The sequence below is a fragment of the Falco biarmicus genome, chromosome 5 (assembly GCF_023638135.1).
Source record: "Falco biarmicus isolate bFalBia1 chromosome 5, bFalBia1.pri, whole genome shotgun sequence".
Classification (NCBI taxonomy): domain Eukaryota; kingdom Metazoa; phylum Chordata; class Aves; order Falconiformes; family Falconidae; genus Falco; species Falco biarmicus.
In genome coordinates, this window is record NC_079292.1 from 55260048 (window position 1) to 55276824 (window position 16777).

General features: G+C 38.9%; 1 protein-coding gene across 11 annotated transcripts in view; it reads left to right on the top strand.

The window, feature by feature from the left end:
- The window catches only part of ATF7IP (activating transcription factor 7 interacting protein), a 114026-nt gene extending 97484 nt beyond the window's left edge, over positions 1–16542 (top strand). For 9 of the 11 annotated variants that reach the window (XM_056341649.1, XM_056341640.1, XM_056341648.1 and 6 more), the window contains 5 exons: positions 1740–1818; positions 8800–8949; positions 9860–10045; positions 13721–13833; positions 15274–16542. In XM_056341649.1, coding sequence (XP_056197624.1) covers positions 1740–1818; positions 8800–8949; positions 9860–10045; positions 13721–13833; positions 15274–15690 — 945 coding nt within the window. In that variant the 3' untranslated portion in view covers positions 15691–16542. The remainder of the gene's footprint in view (positions 1–1739; positions 1819–8799; positions 8950–9859; positions 10046–13720; positions 13834–15273) is intronic. The other 2 variants (XM_056341647.1, XM_056341651.1) reach the window with 1 other exon arrangement.
- Positions 16543–16777: the final 235 nt, after the last annotated feature.

Genomic DNA, 16777 nt, shown 5'->3' on the forward strand with positions numbered 1-16777 from the left:
TGGCAGAGCGCACCATATTTCAAAATACACATTGTTGACTGGGAAGATTATCAAATTGGAATGATATTCCTCTTGACTTCATGCTAATCAAGTAATCATTGATTATTTGATTGGGCCTTTTATCTTAAGCTTCAAGTGGGTAAATCAGCTCATCATACTAAGAAAACTGAAGCTGGAAAGTTTTAAATAGAAATCGCTCAACAGAATTCCATGATTAACAAATCTGAAAGATGTTTCTCTGTATAGCAAAGATAGAGTCCTTATAGAGGTCTCTTCTATTGCCTGTGAACATAAGTAGTTAGATATTTCTTACTGAAATTGTGTATCATGTAGGTTAATAGCAGAATTTCATCAGTGGCAGCATCAGGACTTAAGGCAAGAAGAAATCAGGTTGTAATAATGCATAATGAGGATATCAGTCGTGTCAGGCATTCCACATTCAGTGACTGATAATTTGGAGACAGCTTTTGTTTGCATTTAGTAATCACGTATCTTTTTTTCTTCTCCTCAAAACCTTGCCTGTGTGAGAATTGTCTTTAGGACCTCCTTAAAGGCTTAGTTTTACCCAAATGAAAGGTCATAGAGCAGACAGTCTTAGTGCTTAGGCTTTTTGCATCTGTCCCCATGTGACTGCACAGAGAAACATGTAATCTTCCTAGGTTTTATCATATTGGCATTTGTACAAGGCATGTGGAGCTGGTAACTATTATGCTTTTTTCCATGTTAGTTGTTAAGAGATGTGATAATTAGATTGGCTTTCAACCTTTTATTTGTCCTAAGGAACCTGATTTACTCTAATCCATAAATTGGTAGCAGTTCAGTTCAACAATGAATTATCATCTCTTCTACAAAACCAGAAAAACCCTAATTTTTGCAGGAAGCTTAAGGAACTAGAAAGTGACATAATTCAGGATCTTTCTTCTGGAAAGTACATTTAAAAGCCCAGAAATATATAGGACCTCCCCCAGTATTTTTTCCATCACCTAAAGGAAAATGTTGGTCCCTCCAGTCTGAACAGCCAAGGGACAGCAGTTGATTCAGAAGATGTTTGATGGTACTCTAGGGGTGTTTTATAACATTTAGTCCTCTCAATAGCTTGAACGATCCCTATATCCTCTCTAAAGAGACGGTTACAAACATAGAATAATAGAATGCTAAAACTTATGATGAGGGATGACAATTCTTTGAAGAGCTAGAGAGTTTTTTGATGGCTTTTGATGACACGTTTTAGAAGGACACAGGTCCCAGTGTAGCTTGCTTTCTTCATTACTGTGAAGTCAGTTTCTTTATAGGCACTTAGGCCGAGCTGTCTCAAGATAAGTAATACTGTTGTCCTGGTGACTGTTCTGCCAAAAGGTTGTACTACTATAGAGGAAAGCACAGATTACAACCGGAATGAAATGTTAAGAGTCATGATTGAAAGATACTCTGTAACACCAAATTTTTACTTATTTACCTGTAAAATAACAATATGCTATGGGTCATCAGGTTTTTTTACTCCTTACAAAGCTAAAAGTAGTCTAATATTTGATACCGCAATACAGTCATTTGGTTATTGCCTCGTTTTCAAGTCCTGGGAAATTTGTCTGAAGTTTCCTCCTCCTGCTCATTTCATCGGTTCCTTTCTAATAAGTGTATCGGTTCTGAGACCTGTCCTTCTGAATGTTCAATTTGTACCCCTTTTCCACCTGTGTTCCCCTGGATTTGCTTTTGCAAAATGAAGGAGTTTTGTCTTTCAGAGCGGGAAGGTCACAGGAAGTGATTCAGGAGGTGTCATTGATCTTACACTGGATGAAGAGGATGATGGTTCTTCTCAAGGTAGGTGAAAAATACTTTGCTAGCTGCAGAGGTAATTGAGCTTCAAGTATTACTCATTCTGTGAATGACAGAAAGGAAAAAAATTCTGTTTCAGCTTAGTGTATTTTATTCTTTGGCGTTTCAGTTAACAGGATTGCTGTTAAAGAATTCTTATAGGCATTAAATAAAATTTATTATTAACTTGCTTTTTTACTGTAAAACAGTTTATTTAGATTTTTACCTTTCCCTTAATGTAGGCATTGTCGCTGTCTATGCGTAAATCTGTTAGGCTTGGGAAATAACTGGAAACATTTGAATTCTTTATTATATTTTGGAAAGTTCTTCTAGATGTATTTCACTTTTCTGTTTACTGATTAATTAAAGACCTTTTAATTTTACAGATGGTATTCAGGCAAGAGATTACTACAGCTTCTGATCCTTTGTTTAACTAAAAAAACCTTGTGTGCAAGCGTTTAAATACCAAATGCTGATCTGTTCTTTGCTTTAGGACTGTATGCCAAGATGAAATATAGTTGTGCTCTTGCATCCTTTGGCAGTTCAGATGCACTTCATCTTTTAAAAGAATACTTTTTTTTTTTATACATCTTGTGTAAATGTGGGCAGGTCTTATTATAATTAGCATTGGTTTAACGAAGAATTACAGTATTTCAGAGAAGTAATGAGCCTGTACTTAAGACCATGTATTGCGCTGTCATCTTAACTGAAAATTTTATATTTCTTCTATTAAGAGATAAAATTTTAGTTCTGCATGGTTTCTAAATGCATGCCCCTGTGCTGCATTCTGAAGTCCAGTCACCAAGAAGTTTCATTCCTCTATAGAACCTCAGTAGCGCTCTCTAGCTAGTGCATTCATGTTCTACACATACATTTTTAATAGCTTCACTTGTTCTGCATTTGTATTACACAAATGTAGAAAAATCGTATTGGCATGTTGTAGCAGTTCTTTCAGTGAAGAAGAAATGTAATATTACCAGCAAAAGTAGGGGCTGCATGTGGTATACATGTATTAGAGACGCATGATGCAATTCAGGTAGCTGACAGTCCTGTTCTTTTGCCAGTAGAGGTTGTATGGTGGACACTGGATTGATCATGAGACAACAGCGTGTTCTCATTTAAATTTAAGTTCGTATTCCCCCCACATTGATGCTAGTGGGACCACAGATGAAATACAGTGTCCAATTTTGGTTTCCCCTTCCTTGAATTCAGAACAATTGTGGTAGCACTGGGGAGGGCCCAATAGGTGGTGTCAGGGTGTTTGGGGCCTGGAGTACGTGACCTGTGAGAAGACATCAACAGACCATGGCATGTTGGGCAAAGAGTAAACTGAGAGACAGTGGAATAGCAGCCTACAACTGCTTGGAGGATAGTTATAAAGATGATGGAGCAGCAGTGCCAGATGATGTATCGAGGGGCAGTGGCCATGAATGACAAGTTCAGGAGGTTCAAGTTGAACTTGAGGGGAAAGCAAATCACAGTAGGAAGGTAGTGGAGCACAGAGGGATGGTAGAAACTCCTCTTTTGAATATTTTTAAGATTCAGCTGTGCAAAACCAGAACTCATTTGAATTAGAGTTGGTGACAGTCCAGCTGCAACAAGAGGTTGGATTACATGACCACCAAAGATCCTTTTAAGCCAGGATTTTGATGGTCTGCGAATTTTTTAGCTGAGTGTCAGAATAACATAGGGAATCAAGATTTTACAGCTGTCATCTCTTCTGAGGGTTAGTTCTTAAAAAGATGGCTGCACTTGGACTGTAGAAATTTGTCACGTAAGGTTAAACTCCCCAGTACTACTAAATATTCTGTAAAAGACACCCACAGATCTAAATGGATTTACATGTTCTAAAGTAGTATGTCACAGTATTGTATTTCAGATAATCCTTTTCTGTCAAAAATAACATTTTCCAGAGAGATTTTTCCTCCATGATAGTATAAAGTATGTCTTCACCTCACAATGACCATAAAAGATCAACACCTCGGTTGCATGGGCAGCTATAAGAATGCTCCTCTAGATAGAAGTGCTAGCAGCCACGGCAGAGTTGTAGCTGCATTACAGTGTGGTAACTTAATTCTTTCTCTTGCCTTTTTTTTAGGGGCTTGAGCCAGTATCTTAACAGTTTTCTCCTGTGGGATATTCTGAGATTCTTTCTCCTTAGTTGTCGTGTTTTAGAAAATTGTCCTTTCATTAGGAGGAAGGTTAGTGGGGTACTTTCAGGCTGGGTTAGTTCCTCTGTGTCTTTTCACTGCAGAGCAGAAGTGAGACTCTAATAGTCTGCAGCCTTGCAGATTAGTTTGTGTTTAGAGTTTGTGTGAGTTGTTAGTACCTTTCATATAAGCTGTATAGACTAAAAACCCCAATAAAAGTTTGAATTTCACCATGCAGTAAAAACACCTCTAGGATTTTTCAGCAAGTTTCTTGGGAAATAATTCATGTTCTGATAATAACATTCAGGTTAAAAAGAGGAAGAGTGCACTTCTGACAGTTCTTGCATAATCATGTGCATGTTTATACCTTTTGCCAAATATTTTTTTCACTGCACTTTGTTTACAGCAATTGTGGAGCAAGTTTTACTTTGTTCTGGATTTACTGGCACAACCTCAGAATAGAAAGTACCTCCAGCGTTATGGTGTTATGCTGGAATACCAGTTCAGTACTAATTCAAATAGAAGGGTAACACTTCTATGGTGTTCTTGGGAGCATCAGATCCTGATTATTTTGCTTAAAGCACTGTCACCCACATACTAAGTAAACCTAGTTCTGGTACTTACAAAAGGTGTTTAAATAGATGTTAATATCTGAAGAGATGTCTGTTATGTGCTTCCTTTTAATTGTCTTCTGGTACAACTAGGAAACAAAAGTCACGCTGTTTTGGTAGTATGCAACTACGATGTGTTTCTGGTTGAAATCACTAAAGATTCAGGTTGAGAGTAAATATTAACACTGTGGTAGATTTTTAACCTTGTTCATTTAATTACGCTCCGTCCCTTCCTTTTTCCAATGAAGTTCCTATTTGGATCAATAATTAGTATCTGTAATACTGTATACCAAAGTATGCATAGAGGGCAAATTAGACTTAATCTTTAGGTTAAGAATAATGGAATTTTTAGGTGTTTTGTTTTTGTGAGCTTATTAAACTGAAATCACAGTTTCTGTATTGGATCATGGAAGAGCAGACCTGTATAGACTGTCATCAAGCCTAGTCTTCAGTCATGGTAGAAGACAAAACCCTGTGCGTTATTTTTGAGAGCTAATCATGTTGGGGGAGAAGGGGGCACAGACGGTATTTGTTTAGTTGTTTCTCAAGGTGGATTTTTTGTTTGTTTTTTAGTGTCACAGTGACTAGGACCTCTAATCATGTGTTTGAGCCCGCAGTACTCATACAAAACAGTGTACCTGTCCTTCAACAGCTGTTGGTTTGGCATTTTGAAACTCTTAAACACAGAAACACCAACTTCCAAGCCCTTTTTTACAGCGCTTCATTCAAATAGTGCTTCATGTAGTGGGGAAAAAAAGTATTACTGTCACATTGTGGAAACACCCATTACAACCTAGATGTGAGTTTTCTTTCTTTATCAGACAAGCAACGCACAGATGTACCATAATTAACAACATATGCAGGTTTTCCTGATGATCTTCACTGCCCCACACATGATTTCCTAAATTAATAGTAGAAGTTCTTATCAATTCCTAAACGGCTGATGTTGCACTCTCTACTATCATATTCTTTTTTATAGCTCTCAAGTCTTAGCTTTGTTCCTGTGTGATACTTTGATGCACCTCCATACTGGTGGCATCTTCCAGTTTAGTACACTGGCAACTGAGTTCAGTGCACACCTTCTGACATGGCAAAAATTATGAATGAAAATGTTGTGTAACAATTGTGAAACAGTGGTGTTAATTTCTGTTCAGAACAGATGATGTCATCCTTTTATCAAAGAGTAATCTACTTTCCTGTTTACAAGTACCTTGTACAGTCCCCTTGCTGTCCTTGTTATTAAATACTTGTGTAGCACACTGCATCAAATTATTTCATAAAAATGCTAAAACAACTAATAGATTTAGCTGATGCCTATCCCTAGTCTAAAGTGGATTTGTAATCCAAGAAAGATACACAAGTGTACTCTTCAAAAACAGCCATGTTCCACATATTTTATCTTTTTTAGAAAAAATATTAAATACATACAGTATCGTTATTTTATAAGATGTCTTGTCCGATTAACAAATCTGTAGTTTTCTGTATCATTTTTTGTCTTAAACTTGATCATGTATATGGTATGTTTGCTGTTCTGTAATCCCATTATACCACTTCTGAATTAGTATGCTGATTAAAACTCCTTCCTGGTATAACTGCAGTGTTGTAGGCCCATTTTCTGGCATGGAAATTAGCCCCTCTTTTTTTCTATTTTCTGTATTAGATTTGGAGTTTTGCTTATAACTCCAGTAGTAATTATTTCCATTTTATGCTCATTTCTGTAAGTCAGATTGTCCTGTCTCCTCCAGGTCCAGATCTTCAATGAGTGTGATGCTATGTTCATTTAGCTTTGGACCTGTTCCTGTATTACTTTTAACCTTAGTCCTGTGCTTACTGTGCACCTAGTCTTCCTGTTTTCCTTGCTGATTTGTTACTTACATAGCTAAATTAGCCTTTGCTATTTGTTTCCATTTATTTAGTGAAGCCTATTTGGTTATCTTTCACCATTTCTTGCAGCTGGTGCAATCCTGACCTAGTTTTCAGCAACTGGAATCTCAGCCAGGCTTTTGATTTCTCAGGGACAAATGAACTTGCTTCTATGTGACACTAAAAACAAAACCATAAAAGCTCTCACATTTGTCCAGACTGTCATTTTTTTTACTTGAACTACATTTTTACAGCAGTAGTGTATCTGGGTTTTTACCAGTTGGATCATGAGCACACCTTCTCTAGGTCATGGCTAAGAATGCATTTGCATCATTTACGTTATCCAATAGCAGCTGAAATGTGCATCAGTCTGTAAATATTCAAAGTAAACAGGTGTATGCACCTCTGTAGGAATCTCTTCAGAGACAAGTGATTTGTTGGAAAACGGAAAAGTCTCATACTCGTACAACATAAAGGAAGCTTGAACTTATCACAAGACCTGTTAGTTGATGGAAGAGCAGAAAACATCTCACCTTCTGTTTTCGAAATGAGCATCCCTTTACTGCTCCTTTTATAGACTTTAAAAAAAGAAAGGAAAGAAAGTTATGTTTAAGAAGTTTCTCCACCCTAGCTATCCTGTAGCAGAGTCTTGGGTAGAATCGCAATTAATTTATTCAGTTCAGCAGTGTGATGGAGCTCAAGCTGGGTGCCTCTGGAGATGGACCCCAAAGAAAGAAATCCCTGGGTAATTGTACCCTTACAATCTAAGTTTTCCCACCCCTCACATGACAGTTCGGTCCAGTAATAAAATTAGTGTCTGGGATCTCCTTGGTCTTCATTGGGTCTCGTCATTGTCTCTAGGCAGGCCATTTCTTCTCTTATCTCTGAGGTTGCAGCTTCTGCTAGCAGCATGAGTGGCCTTCCTTGCTTCCATATCTCTCACTGTGAACCAGCTCTGAGGCCTCCTTTTACTTAAGCAGGCAAAAGTTTCAGCCTGTCTAGGTGAAGGTTTGCAGCTTGCAGCCTAAGGCTTCAGCAAATTTAGCTTCTAATGCTAAGCCATTAACTCCAGCCGGTTTCAGTCCAGCATTACTTAACAGTTTTCATCAAATTACATCAGTGAAGTATCTCAGCTATTCAGTCTACAGAAAGACAATATGGTCTGCAGTTTATATTGTATTTTATTTCTGAGGTCTTTAATTGTACTTAATTTATCATATAGCAGTTCATGAAGGATACTGCTACTTCAGGATATTATTAGCTGGTGTTAAAGACAGCTCAGTGAGACCATCAAAATAGTCTCCACCTGCTAAAAAACCCAACACTTTGAGCTACGCTGCCATTACCCCTGTTCTTAGTGCTTTGAAATCTAGTGTATGTAACAGTTTCTAAATGCGTTCTTCAATATAGTGTTGGTATGTTTTCTCAAGAGTAAAATACATATTAACATCTTTGTTACATTTTGTGTTCTTTTACTAAATCAGTAGCTGCTCCATGGACAATTTTATTAGGGCAAATCTTTTTTTGAATGAGTGCCCTTAAAAACTACTCTTATCTTGTGTTTTTTAGTTTTTGGTGGTGCCTCCTCTGCCTGCTACTATTCTAATCTAGCTGAAATATCCGGGAAAGAGCGTCTCAATTCTTCTTTACTCAACTTGTGCACAGGCTTTATTACATACAGACTTGCACTTGAATGTTTTATGTTGTCACAAACAAACTAAAGCCGGAGGAGAATACTGCCATAGTAAACTACAGATACAGACACTATTTGTTACTTCTCACAAGTCAGTAAGTCATGTTGAGGAGGGTGTCAGTGTAAGAAAACAAGTTCTTAAAGTTTTCAAATAGTAAGCGATTCCCCTTTTTTAAGAAAATAGCGGGAAAATTCAAAACAGCAACAAACAGTTTGAACAAAGTAAAGAGTCACCAAATAAGAAAAGGGTGTAAGTATCAACAGTGGTAGACAAGATATATTTATGCAGCTCTGTCACAAATTGAGTACAGCAGTGTTTAGGCCTTTTTAAGGTTTTAGGCTGTTTTTTTTTTTTTTTAATAGAAACTTGTAAAGACTTTGGCATAGTGTTCCATTAAATTCAGGTTTCCAAATTTTGCTGAAATATGCAGAATTCATTATGATAGAATGAAATGTTACGGAGTATAGAGAGGGTAGATTGAGATGATGAAAGTGAGGGGAACTGAATGGATTTTCTACAGTTTTGTTTGCGGAATGAAAAGATCAAAGAAATCTCATGCTAGGAGATATTCTTTGCCACTCTTGTTAATGACGGGGAAATATTATTTAAAAACTCTGTGCTGTTCTAATTTCTGTTTGCAATTGTCTATAACTTTATTTTGTTTTAAAGCAGATAGCAAGAAGCAGAACCAGACACCTGTTACAGGCTTGAGCATATCTACCCAACCCTTGGCTCAACCTTTGCAGCCAAACCCTGTGCAGCAGCCAGGTGTGCCAACAAGTGGACCTTCCCAGACCACCATACATGTATTATCCACAGGTAACTCCATTTTACATCATAATGTGAATGCAGTGACTGCTTTTTCTTTCTTAAACTAGACTCTCGTGTGTTCTACATTGTGGTAATCTTTTCAGGTGAATATTTAGAACGTTTGAGTCACTTTTTAATCTTCTGCTCCAGTCAGTTTCCCTTTTTTTTTTTTTTCCTCTTAACTGATAAATTATAAGGAAAAGATAGTCCTGTTGGTTTGGAAAGAATTCAGGATCAAATTAATTTCATGGAGAGGAAGAAATCCTACTAAGGATGGTCATGGAAATTATTAAATATACTGTTAGTGAAGAAACCTGTAGCAGTTGCATTATTTAAGTAATAGGGGGAAAAAAAATTAGCAACATCACTCCTAGCTCGGTCCACCTGCACTTGGCAATTAATCTTTTTGGCAGAGTGAATGGCAAGGCTGACACTGCAGTTCCATCCCTAGTTAAATGTTATTTTGTCTGTGGTGTGACTTCCCCCCCCTTTCCTTTCTAACATTTTTTTTTCTTTATTTTACTCTCTTCTTCTGTAGATGATTGCTGAAGATTAGTTGGCATTGGAATTGTCTTATGACTGATCTGTTTGATAGACTCTTTTGTGGCAGGTTTTATATTCTCCACAGCTGTTGCTTACGTTCAGAAACTTTTTTTTCCTTTCTTTCTTCTTTTTTTTTTTTTCTTCCCCCAGGGGTGTGTATTACATTTATTTGTTCTGTTTGGAATTTGTATATTTATAGGCATTGTTATTTCTGGTGAAAATTACTGTTTGGTTAGGCTGGGTTTTTTGTGTTATCAAAAGCAGATAGAATTTCACAGAGACAGTTTTCCAAAGGAGGTATGTACTCTGGAATAGGCATATGAGCTTAATGTCATGGAATTCCATTCTAGGTTGTGGTCTGTCTGTCTTTTTCCAGCTGTGACAACAGTGAATGTAACTCATCGACCAGTGACTCAAACTGCTACAAAACTTCCTATACCAAGAGCCACTGCTAACCATCAGGTGGTCTATACCACTCTTCCTGCACCACCAGCTCAGAATCCTGTAAGAGGAGCCATCATGCCAAGTCCAGGTTTAAGGCCAGTCAACCCACAAACTGGAGGTAGAGTTGCTTTCTTCATGTACATTTTAGTACAACACAGCTTGATATGATCTACGTGATGGATGTGTGATTTGCTTTTCTGTTTTGGGTTTGTTGGTTGGTTGTTTTTTTTTTTACAATGCTCATGCAAATTATAGAAGTTAGGGTTTTTTTCCAGCTTACAGATTTGGGAAAATCTTAGGCTTTTAAGTAATCATTCCCCCTGCAGCCATGTGGATGAGGAAAAAGTGGATTTAAGTCATTTCAGGCACTAGCTCTGCCAATTAAGTATCTCTGGATGATACGTCCAATACTTTACAAGGCAGCAGAAAGTAGTATGATCGGATGATGAGCACCACTGTTTTGTAGAAAGGTAGTTAGAGACCATTTTGTTACTGTGGAGTAAGATTAAAACACCTAAGCACGTAATAAGTCATGATTGATTTCCTATCTAAAAGTTACATTTGTATCAGGCATCCTAATGTAATTCCTTAACAATTTCTTTTGTCCTGTGCCCAGCAAATCGTATTCTCTCTAGGCCTGGACAGATGAAATTTCTCACCAAATGTATCAGAAATTGATGCATGCTTGAGTTTCCTTGATTAGAGATGTCAGCAAGTTCATCTTGACTTTTGCAAATGTGTAACTGGAATCTTCCCATAGCAGTAAACTCGTTTTCTGAAATTAGTAGTAGATGTCAAAAATAATAGCAGTAAACTCGTTTTCTGAAATTAGTAGTAGATGTCAAAAATAAAGACCTTAAAGTTAAATGATAGTTCACATTTTGTTACGAAGCGGTGGATTTTAACTATTCTTTTAGCTACCCATAATTTCTACACTATAGTTATTTTAACAGCAGTATGTTAAACATTAATTTCGCTGTTGTAGTGCACTGAGTATGAGCCTACTTCTGTGATATAGAGGTAGTGATTTTTTTTTTTTTTAGATGCTGTCTGTATAAGCCAGACTCGCAACACTGCATGCTTGAGCCATGTAAGACTGTATGTATGTAGGTTCATGCAGAATTGATTTATTCATTGTTCTGAAATGATAGCTTTTGGAAAGGAAATATCCATGTATGTTTGTAACAATTTAATTCTAAGCACGTCTTGCTACTGGATTCAGGTACAAAGCCATAGGCTGTGAAAAATGAGCTGTGCTAGCTTAAACAGAAGTTCATCAGACAGTTTTTGAGCTCTCTCTATGAAACATCAGGGTGTACAGAAATTGCTGTTCTTTTTGGAGTACTTGTTCATATTTCTTAAAAGTTCTTATACTCCTGTGCCACATGCCACAAGTTCAGGTTCTTCTGACCAGCAGTATCTTTTGAGGGGCATGTCTGCATCTTGTGTTCCTGTTGGCAAAAGGCCATAAAAAGCAAGGTAACTTCAGCCCATGCTTAGTATTCATCAGCGTTACCCTTAGCTACAAGTTAGGGGGGTGTGATCTACCTGTTGTTTTGGAAGGAATTTTGACTACTTAACCATGCGTTCACTTACGTTAATTATTTCTGATAGTATTTTCTTCTTTTTGTATCAAAATACATGTTTTTGTCTGAATCTACTACTTGTTAGAGCAGTTACTATAACTACACATCACTAGTGTTAATATCTACAGAATACCTTTTAGTGTTAGACATGCAAGATCACCGATTGTGTTGCTGAAGAACATATAATAGGTAATGTGCTATTTTAAGGCCTTCTCTAGGAGAACTCAATGAGGTAGGGAATTCATGTGGTTTTTGGGCAAGGTCACCCAACAACAGATCTGTGTAATGTGCTTCAGACCTGATGGTCCAATGATACAATGAATGCTTATCCCTCAGTTACCTGCTTACAAATTCTCAGAAATCAAGGCAGATTTCCACCAAAATAATGAATGCAACTTGACCAGGCCCTGAGTAACCTCAAGGAAGAGCATTCATTCAGTAGAAGGTTGGAGCAGATCATCTCCAGAGGTCCCTTCAAACCTGGACTTTCCTGTGATTCTGTTACAGGCAGTTCTGTTAGTCTGGCTTGAAAAGTACGTCTGTACGTTGTACAGAACTGTTGTCTGACAGGCCCCATAAAACATTAAGAAAGTGATGATATTGTGCATTCCCTGTACCTCAGGACAAGGAAGCCAGATGGTTAGCCCGAGTAGGTAAAAGACTAGTTTCGTTAGAATACAGATTATTTCAAGGCTTCATATTTGCATACTGGGTAGAGAGTTTTCACAGGTTGTTAACAAAAAAGCAGTCTGTTTCTTGATCCCTTTTAGATCTAGTGAGTTTTCGTCTTTCAGTCAGTCGTCTTTGTTATACAGCTTTCAGAAGTGCTGCTACTGATGTGCATTGGTTAATACTATCGTAGAAACAGTCTTTAGTGTCAGTAGCCGATGCTTCAGGAGTAAGATCTCTGCACTTGGTCTTTGGAAGATTAACTGTGAGAGCTCATCCAGAGTTCTTTGCAAACTGTAGTTTTGTACTTCTGCCTCAACTTAGTAGCATGCCTACCTAGAAATAATGCTGAATTTGTACCTTGTATCTTACTGAGGCATTTCTGTCTGTCTGTCTTCAGGTTGTTTTAACTTATTGAGATAGCATCACAATCATGCTAAAACAGCATATCTGGTTGGATTCTTATAGATGACAAATAGCCAGTTTGTGTGACTGTCCTACAGGAGTTTGCACATCTTCATTAGCTTGCTAGATAGATGTGCCAATAGGAAAAAGATGTGGAGCAGCTGCCTAGAGTTCAGCACTTTATAATAAAAGCATTAAGATTTAACCATCTGACCTCCCTGCCTCAGACTCACAAATTACATAGACTTCTGATACTCATCACCTATGGTCATAGCTTGATGACTGTTTATATAGAGAAGAAATTACCGTACAATAGCTGTGGTTTCCTGACACGTGTCACTGTGCAAGTTTCTCTTCTGGAGTATTAGAATGATTCAGCCTCATACAAGTGTGGAACTGGGGGGGGGGGCTGTCAGGGAGGAGGTTGCCCTAAGTCTTGTATTTCTAGACAGAAACAGAGGGACACCCTAGGCAACCCATAACAATGAGCAAAAGCTTTGAGCCCACAGAACACATATGTTCCAGCAGTAAAGCTTGGTAGTTTGCAAGAGTTCCGGATTTTACCTAAAAAGCTATAAAATTACCTTGTTTATTCCTGCCAGTCATGTCAGTTTGTTGTGGGAATGAATGAAATGGTAACACCTGTGAGTAACATCCATTGTGGTATCTGTTCTGTGAGGGAAGGCAAGCTTCTTATACAGTGACAGCTTTTTTGGGTTTGGTGCCATGCGCAGCCTTCTGGCATTTGAATACTGAGTGGATATCATTCTGCTGCAGCAGCATTTATCTTTTCCTTTCTGAATTCCAAAGTGATGTGATTTTTCTTTTCATATTTAACCTCCCTGTATCTCCCACACTTCCTCTCCCCACCTGTTTCTTTCATGCTACAAATTATTAAAACATCATTCTGTCTCCTCTGCAGACAAGCACTTGCTCTCTTTCACTTTTACAGCTTCAGAGGATGGGAGGTGGTTTTGTTGTGCATTTCTTCATCAGTCTGCTGGCAATTTGAGGAGAGTGTCAGTTTGAAATTTGGTGTCATCCTGCTGAACCAAGGAGCTGGTCTTCCAGTGTTCTGTTTAGCTGATTTTAAGTATTGAACACTCAAAGTATTCACTGTGCTTCTTGTATAGGTATGACGGTACGAATGCCTCAAACAACTGCATATGTTGTGAACAACGGACTAACCCTTGGATCTGGAGCACCTCAGCTTACAGTGCATCATCGACCACCACAAATGCATGTTGTGAGTAGTCCTTTGAAATAACTTAATGCAGTTTACAAGCTTGTCTCTGCATTAATGTCTTTAAGGTTGCTTCTTAGTGTGGACTCCAGAATAGTGAAATGCTTGTAGACACTTTGCAGCCAGTTCACATGCATAGCACCACTCTATCACCTACAGCAACTTCTGCCAAGAACGATAAAAGCTATGCAATCTGTTAGCTTACCTCAGAGCTCTCCAGATCACCAGTAGCACATATTAAAAAATGGTGCGTGAATGGTCTGCACGCGGAGTACCCTTGTGGAGTCAGGGATGCAGAAGAACTGCCACTAAAAGTTTAGTCATGGTTTGGCTACAAATTAGATGACTAGTTTCTCAGTACAGCTGTTTGCAAAACTGAGGTAGGAGAACAAGGTACAGACAATATCCTCAACATTGCCAGCTCCCAAATTTCAGAGGGTGTTGCAATCACTGTTGGGAATGATTTGCTTCTGCAACACCTCAGACCCTTTTTTGTAAGTATTTCAGAATTATTGCTCTAACTCTTTTCATATGGTTTTGTTGCTGAGACCAAACCAAACATACTGCCTGCATACTCACTGTTGAGCAGTCACATCACTCATGATGTCCTGAAATGGTGAATTATTACCAACAAGGTGGCTCACCATTCTTTCAATCTAGACACCATTCAACTTAATGCATTATTCAGTGTTAAATAATGTGAATAAATCAAGCCAGTATCACACAGAACACTTAAGATGGCAAAAACTGCTTCAGATTCCAACCTGAAAGGCCCCTGGCTTGAAGAATTAACAAAATTTTGTACTCATGGTAACCGCATTCCTAAATTCATCTTAACTAACATAAATGAGAGATCTAGGACTGTTTCTGTAGTATAGGGGGGAAAATATCAGTGGAAAGCCACATTTGCACCCTTATTTAAAAATTTTCTGGAAACTGAGGCTGAGCTTCTGTGATCAATTTAAAGTGGTAAAATCCATGTGGCACTGTTACCCATTGTTCCTTTTGACTGAAAACCTGCCTGTTGAAAACGATGAGTTATCAGCTTAATCTACTGTCTGGGGTGTTTTGGGAATGTAGGAACAGCAGCTCAGATGTAGATCAGCGCAAAGTCATTGTGAACCTGCCTGCTCAGCCTGGCAAAGGTCACAGTATTCAGTCTGTCACCTCCTGGGTGGGAAGCAGAGGATATAGTAACTATGGCAACCATCATCTGTACAGCTAGGGATTTGTATATGAATACTGAGAACTTATGGCATCCTTGGTCCCACCCTTTCTCACATTTGCTGCCAGTCTCTTGCCTGTGCACACAGGACTTAAAATTGTGGTGTCTGGGTGATTGCAGGCTCATTTGCTTCCATTTGCCCAGGGAATGATGAATTAAAGCCTCCTTCTACTGCTGTAGACTCTGACCTTTCCCTTAACTGCTCTTACATTGCTTAGGAGCCACCACGCCCTGTACATCCTGCCCCGCTCCCGGATGCACCACAGCCACCACGTCTGCCCCCTGAAGCTGCCAACACTTCTCTGCCTCAAAAGCCACAGTTGAAGCTGGCACGGGTACAGAGCCAGAATGGTATTGTGCTGTCATGGAGTGTCATGGAAGTGGACCGGAGCTGTGCCACTGTGGACAGTTACCATCTCTACGCCTACCACGAGGACCCGAGTGCCACTATGCCATCCCAGTGGAAGAAGATCGGGGAAGTGAAGGCCCTTCCACTGCCTATGGCATGCACTCTTACACAATTTGTGTCTGGCAGCAAGTACTACTTTGCGGTCCGTGCTAAGGACATCTATGGACGATTTGGACCCTTCTGTGACCCCCAGTCCACAGATGTGATCTCTTCCCAGAGCAGTTAAGCTAGAGATCTTTGGAGCCTTTAAACCTGTCCTGCTACCAAGAATTACCCCAGTTTTGGGGGGTTGATCCCATGCATGAAATTCACTTTGAAATCCACTCTCTGCAGGATTATTTTAGACAGTTGTGTGATACACTACATGCATTCAGAACCAAAAGAAAAATAAAGTATCACCTGTGGCAAGAGAACCTGTTTTTTCTGGATAGCTCGAGTCATGGGCCATTTGAAAATTCCATTTTCCCTTCCATGACAGCTGTTCCACCTAGATACCTACGTACCCTTTATCGAAGGGCACCCTGTATGCCTGGGATTCTGCTTCAGAGTGGGAACAATAATAAATTATAGTTTGTCTGAAGCAAAGTATACACATCTGTAATATCTGTCAGGGCACTAACATGAGGGCAACGACAGATTTGCCTCTTGCCCCCCACCACTCTGTGAGCAGGCTGTGAAGTGAAGGGTGATTTAGGGTACCACTTTCGTACTGGAACATTGAGTGGTCTGGTCTTATTTTACAAACTGTAATGAGCTCTCTGAGGGGACCGGAGGAACTTGAGTCTGGCCGAGGAGCCAATATGTGTGTAAATTTGGAGGTGCTGGGGGGGAAAAGAAATACATCACTCCACTACCTCCTACCTCTCCTAAGTAAAAACACTCCTCTACTGTCACCATCCTCCCCCATTCACACTGGGAGCATTCCCAAGTCAGATGTGAAACTGGATTGTAGAGACTGTATTCATACCTCTCCAGCTCAAGATAATTTCTCTGCCCCTCCCCTCATACATCCAGCCCTATTTTTTAGATTTATTTTGTGCCTTAAAGAATAATTCCAGAAATAAAATGTAGCCAGATACCTTGTGGTGTTCTTTTATTTGCTTGGAGTTACTGTTCCCTTTACCCTTCAAGCCTTTCATTAGTGCTTCTGGTTTTCCTGGTCTGCAGTAACTATTATTTCTGTAAAGACCAGGAAGTGTAACATCTGCTGATACCGGATTTGTTTATATCTGCCGCATCATTCAACCCTTTCCTCACTGTAATTCTTGAGTAGTTGGTTTTGTCCTGTCAATAATCTTAGAGTATACAGACAG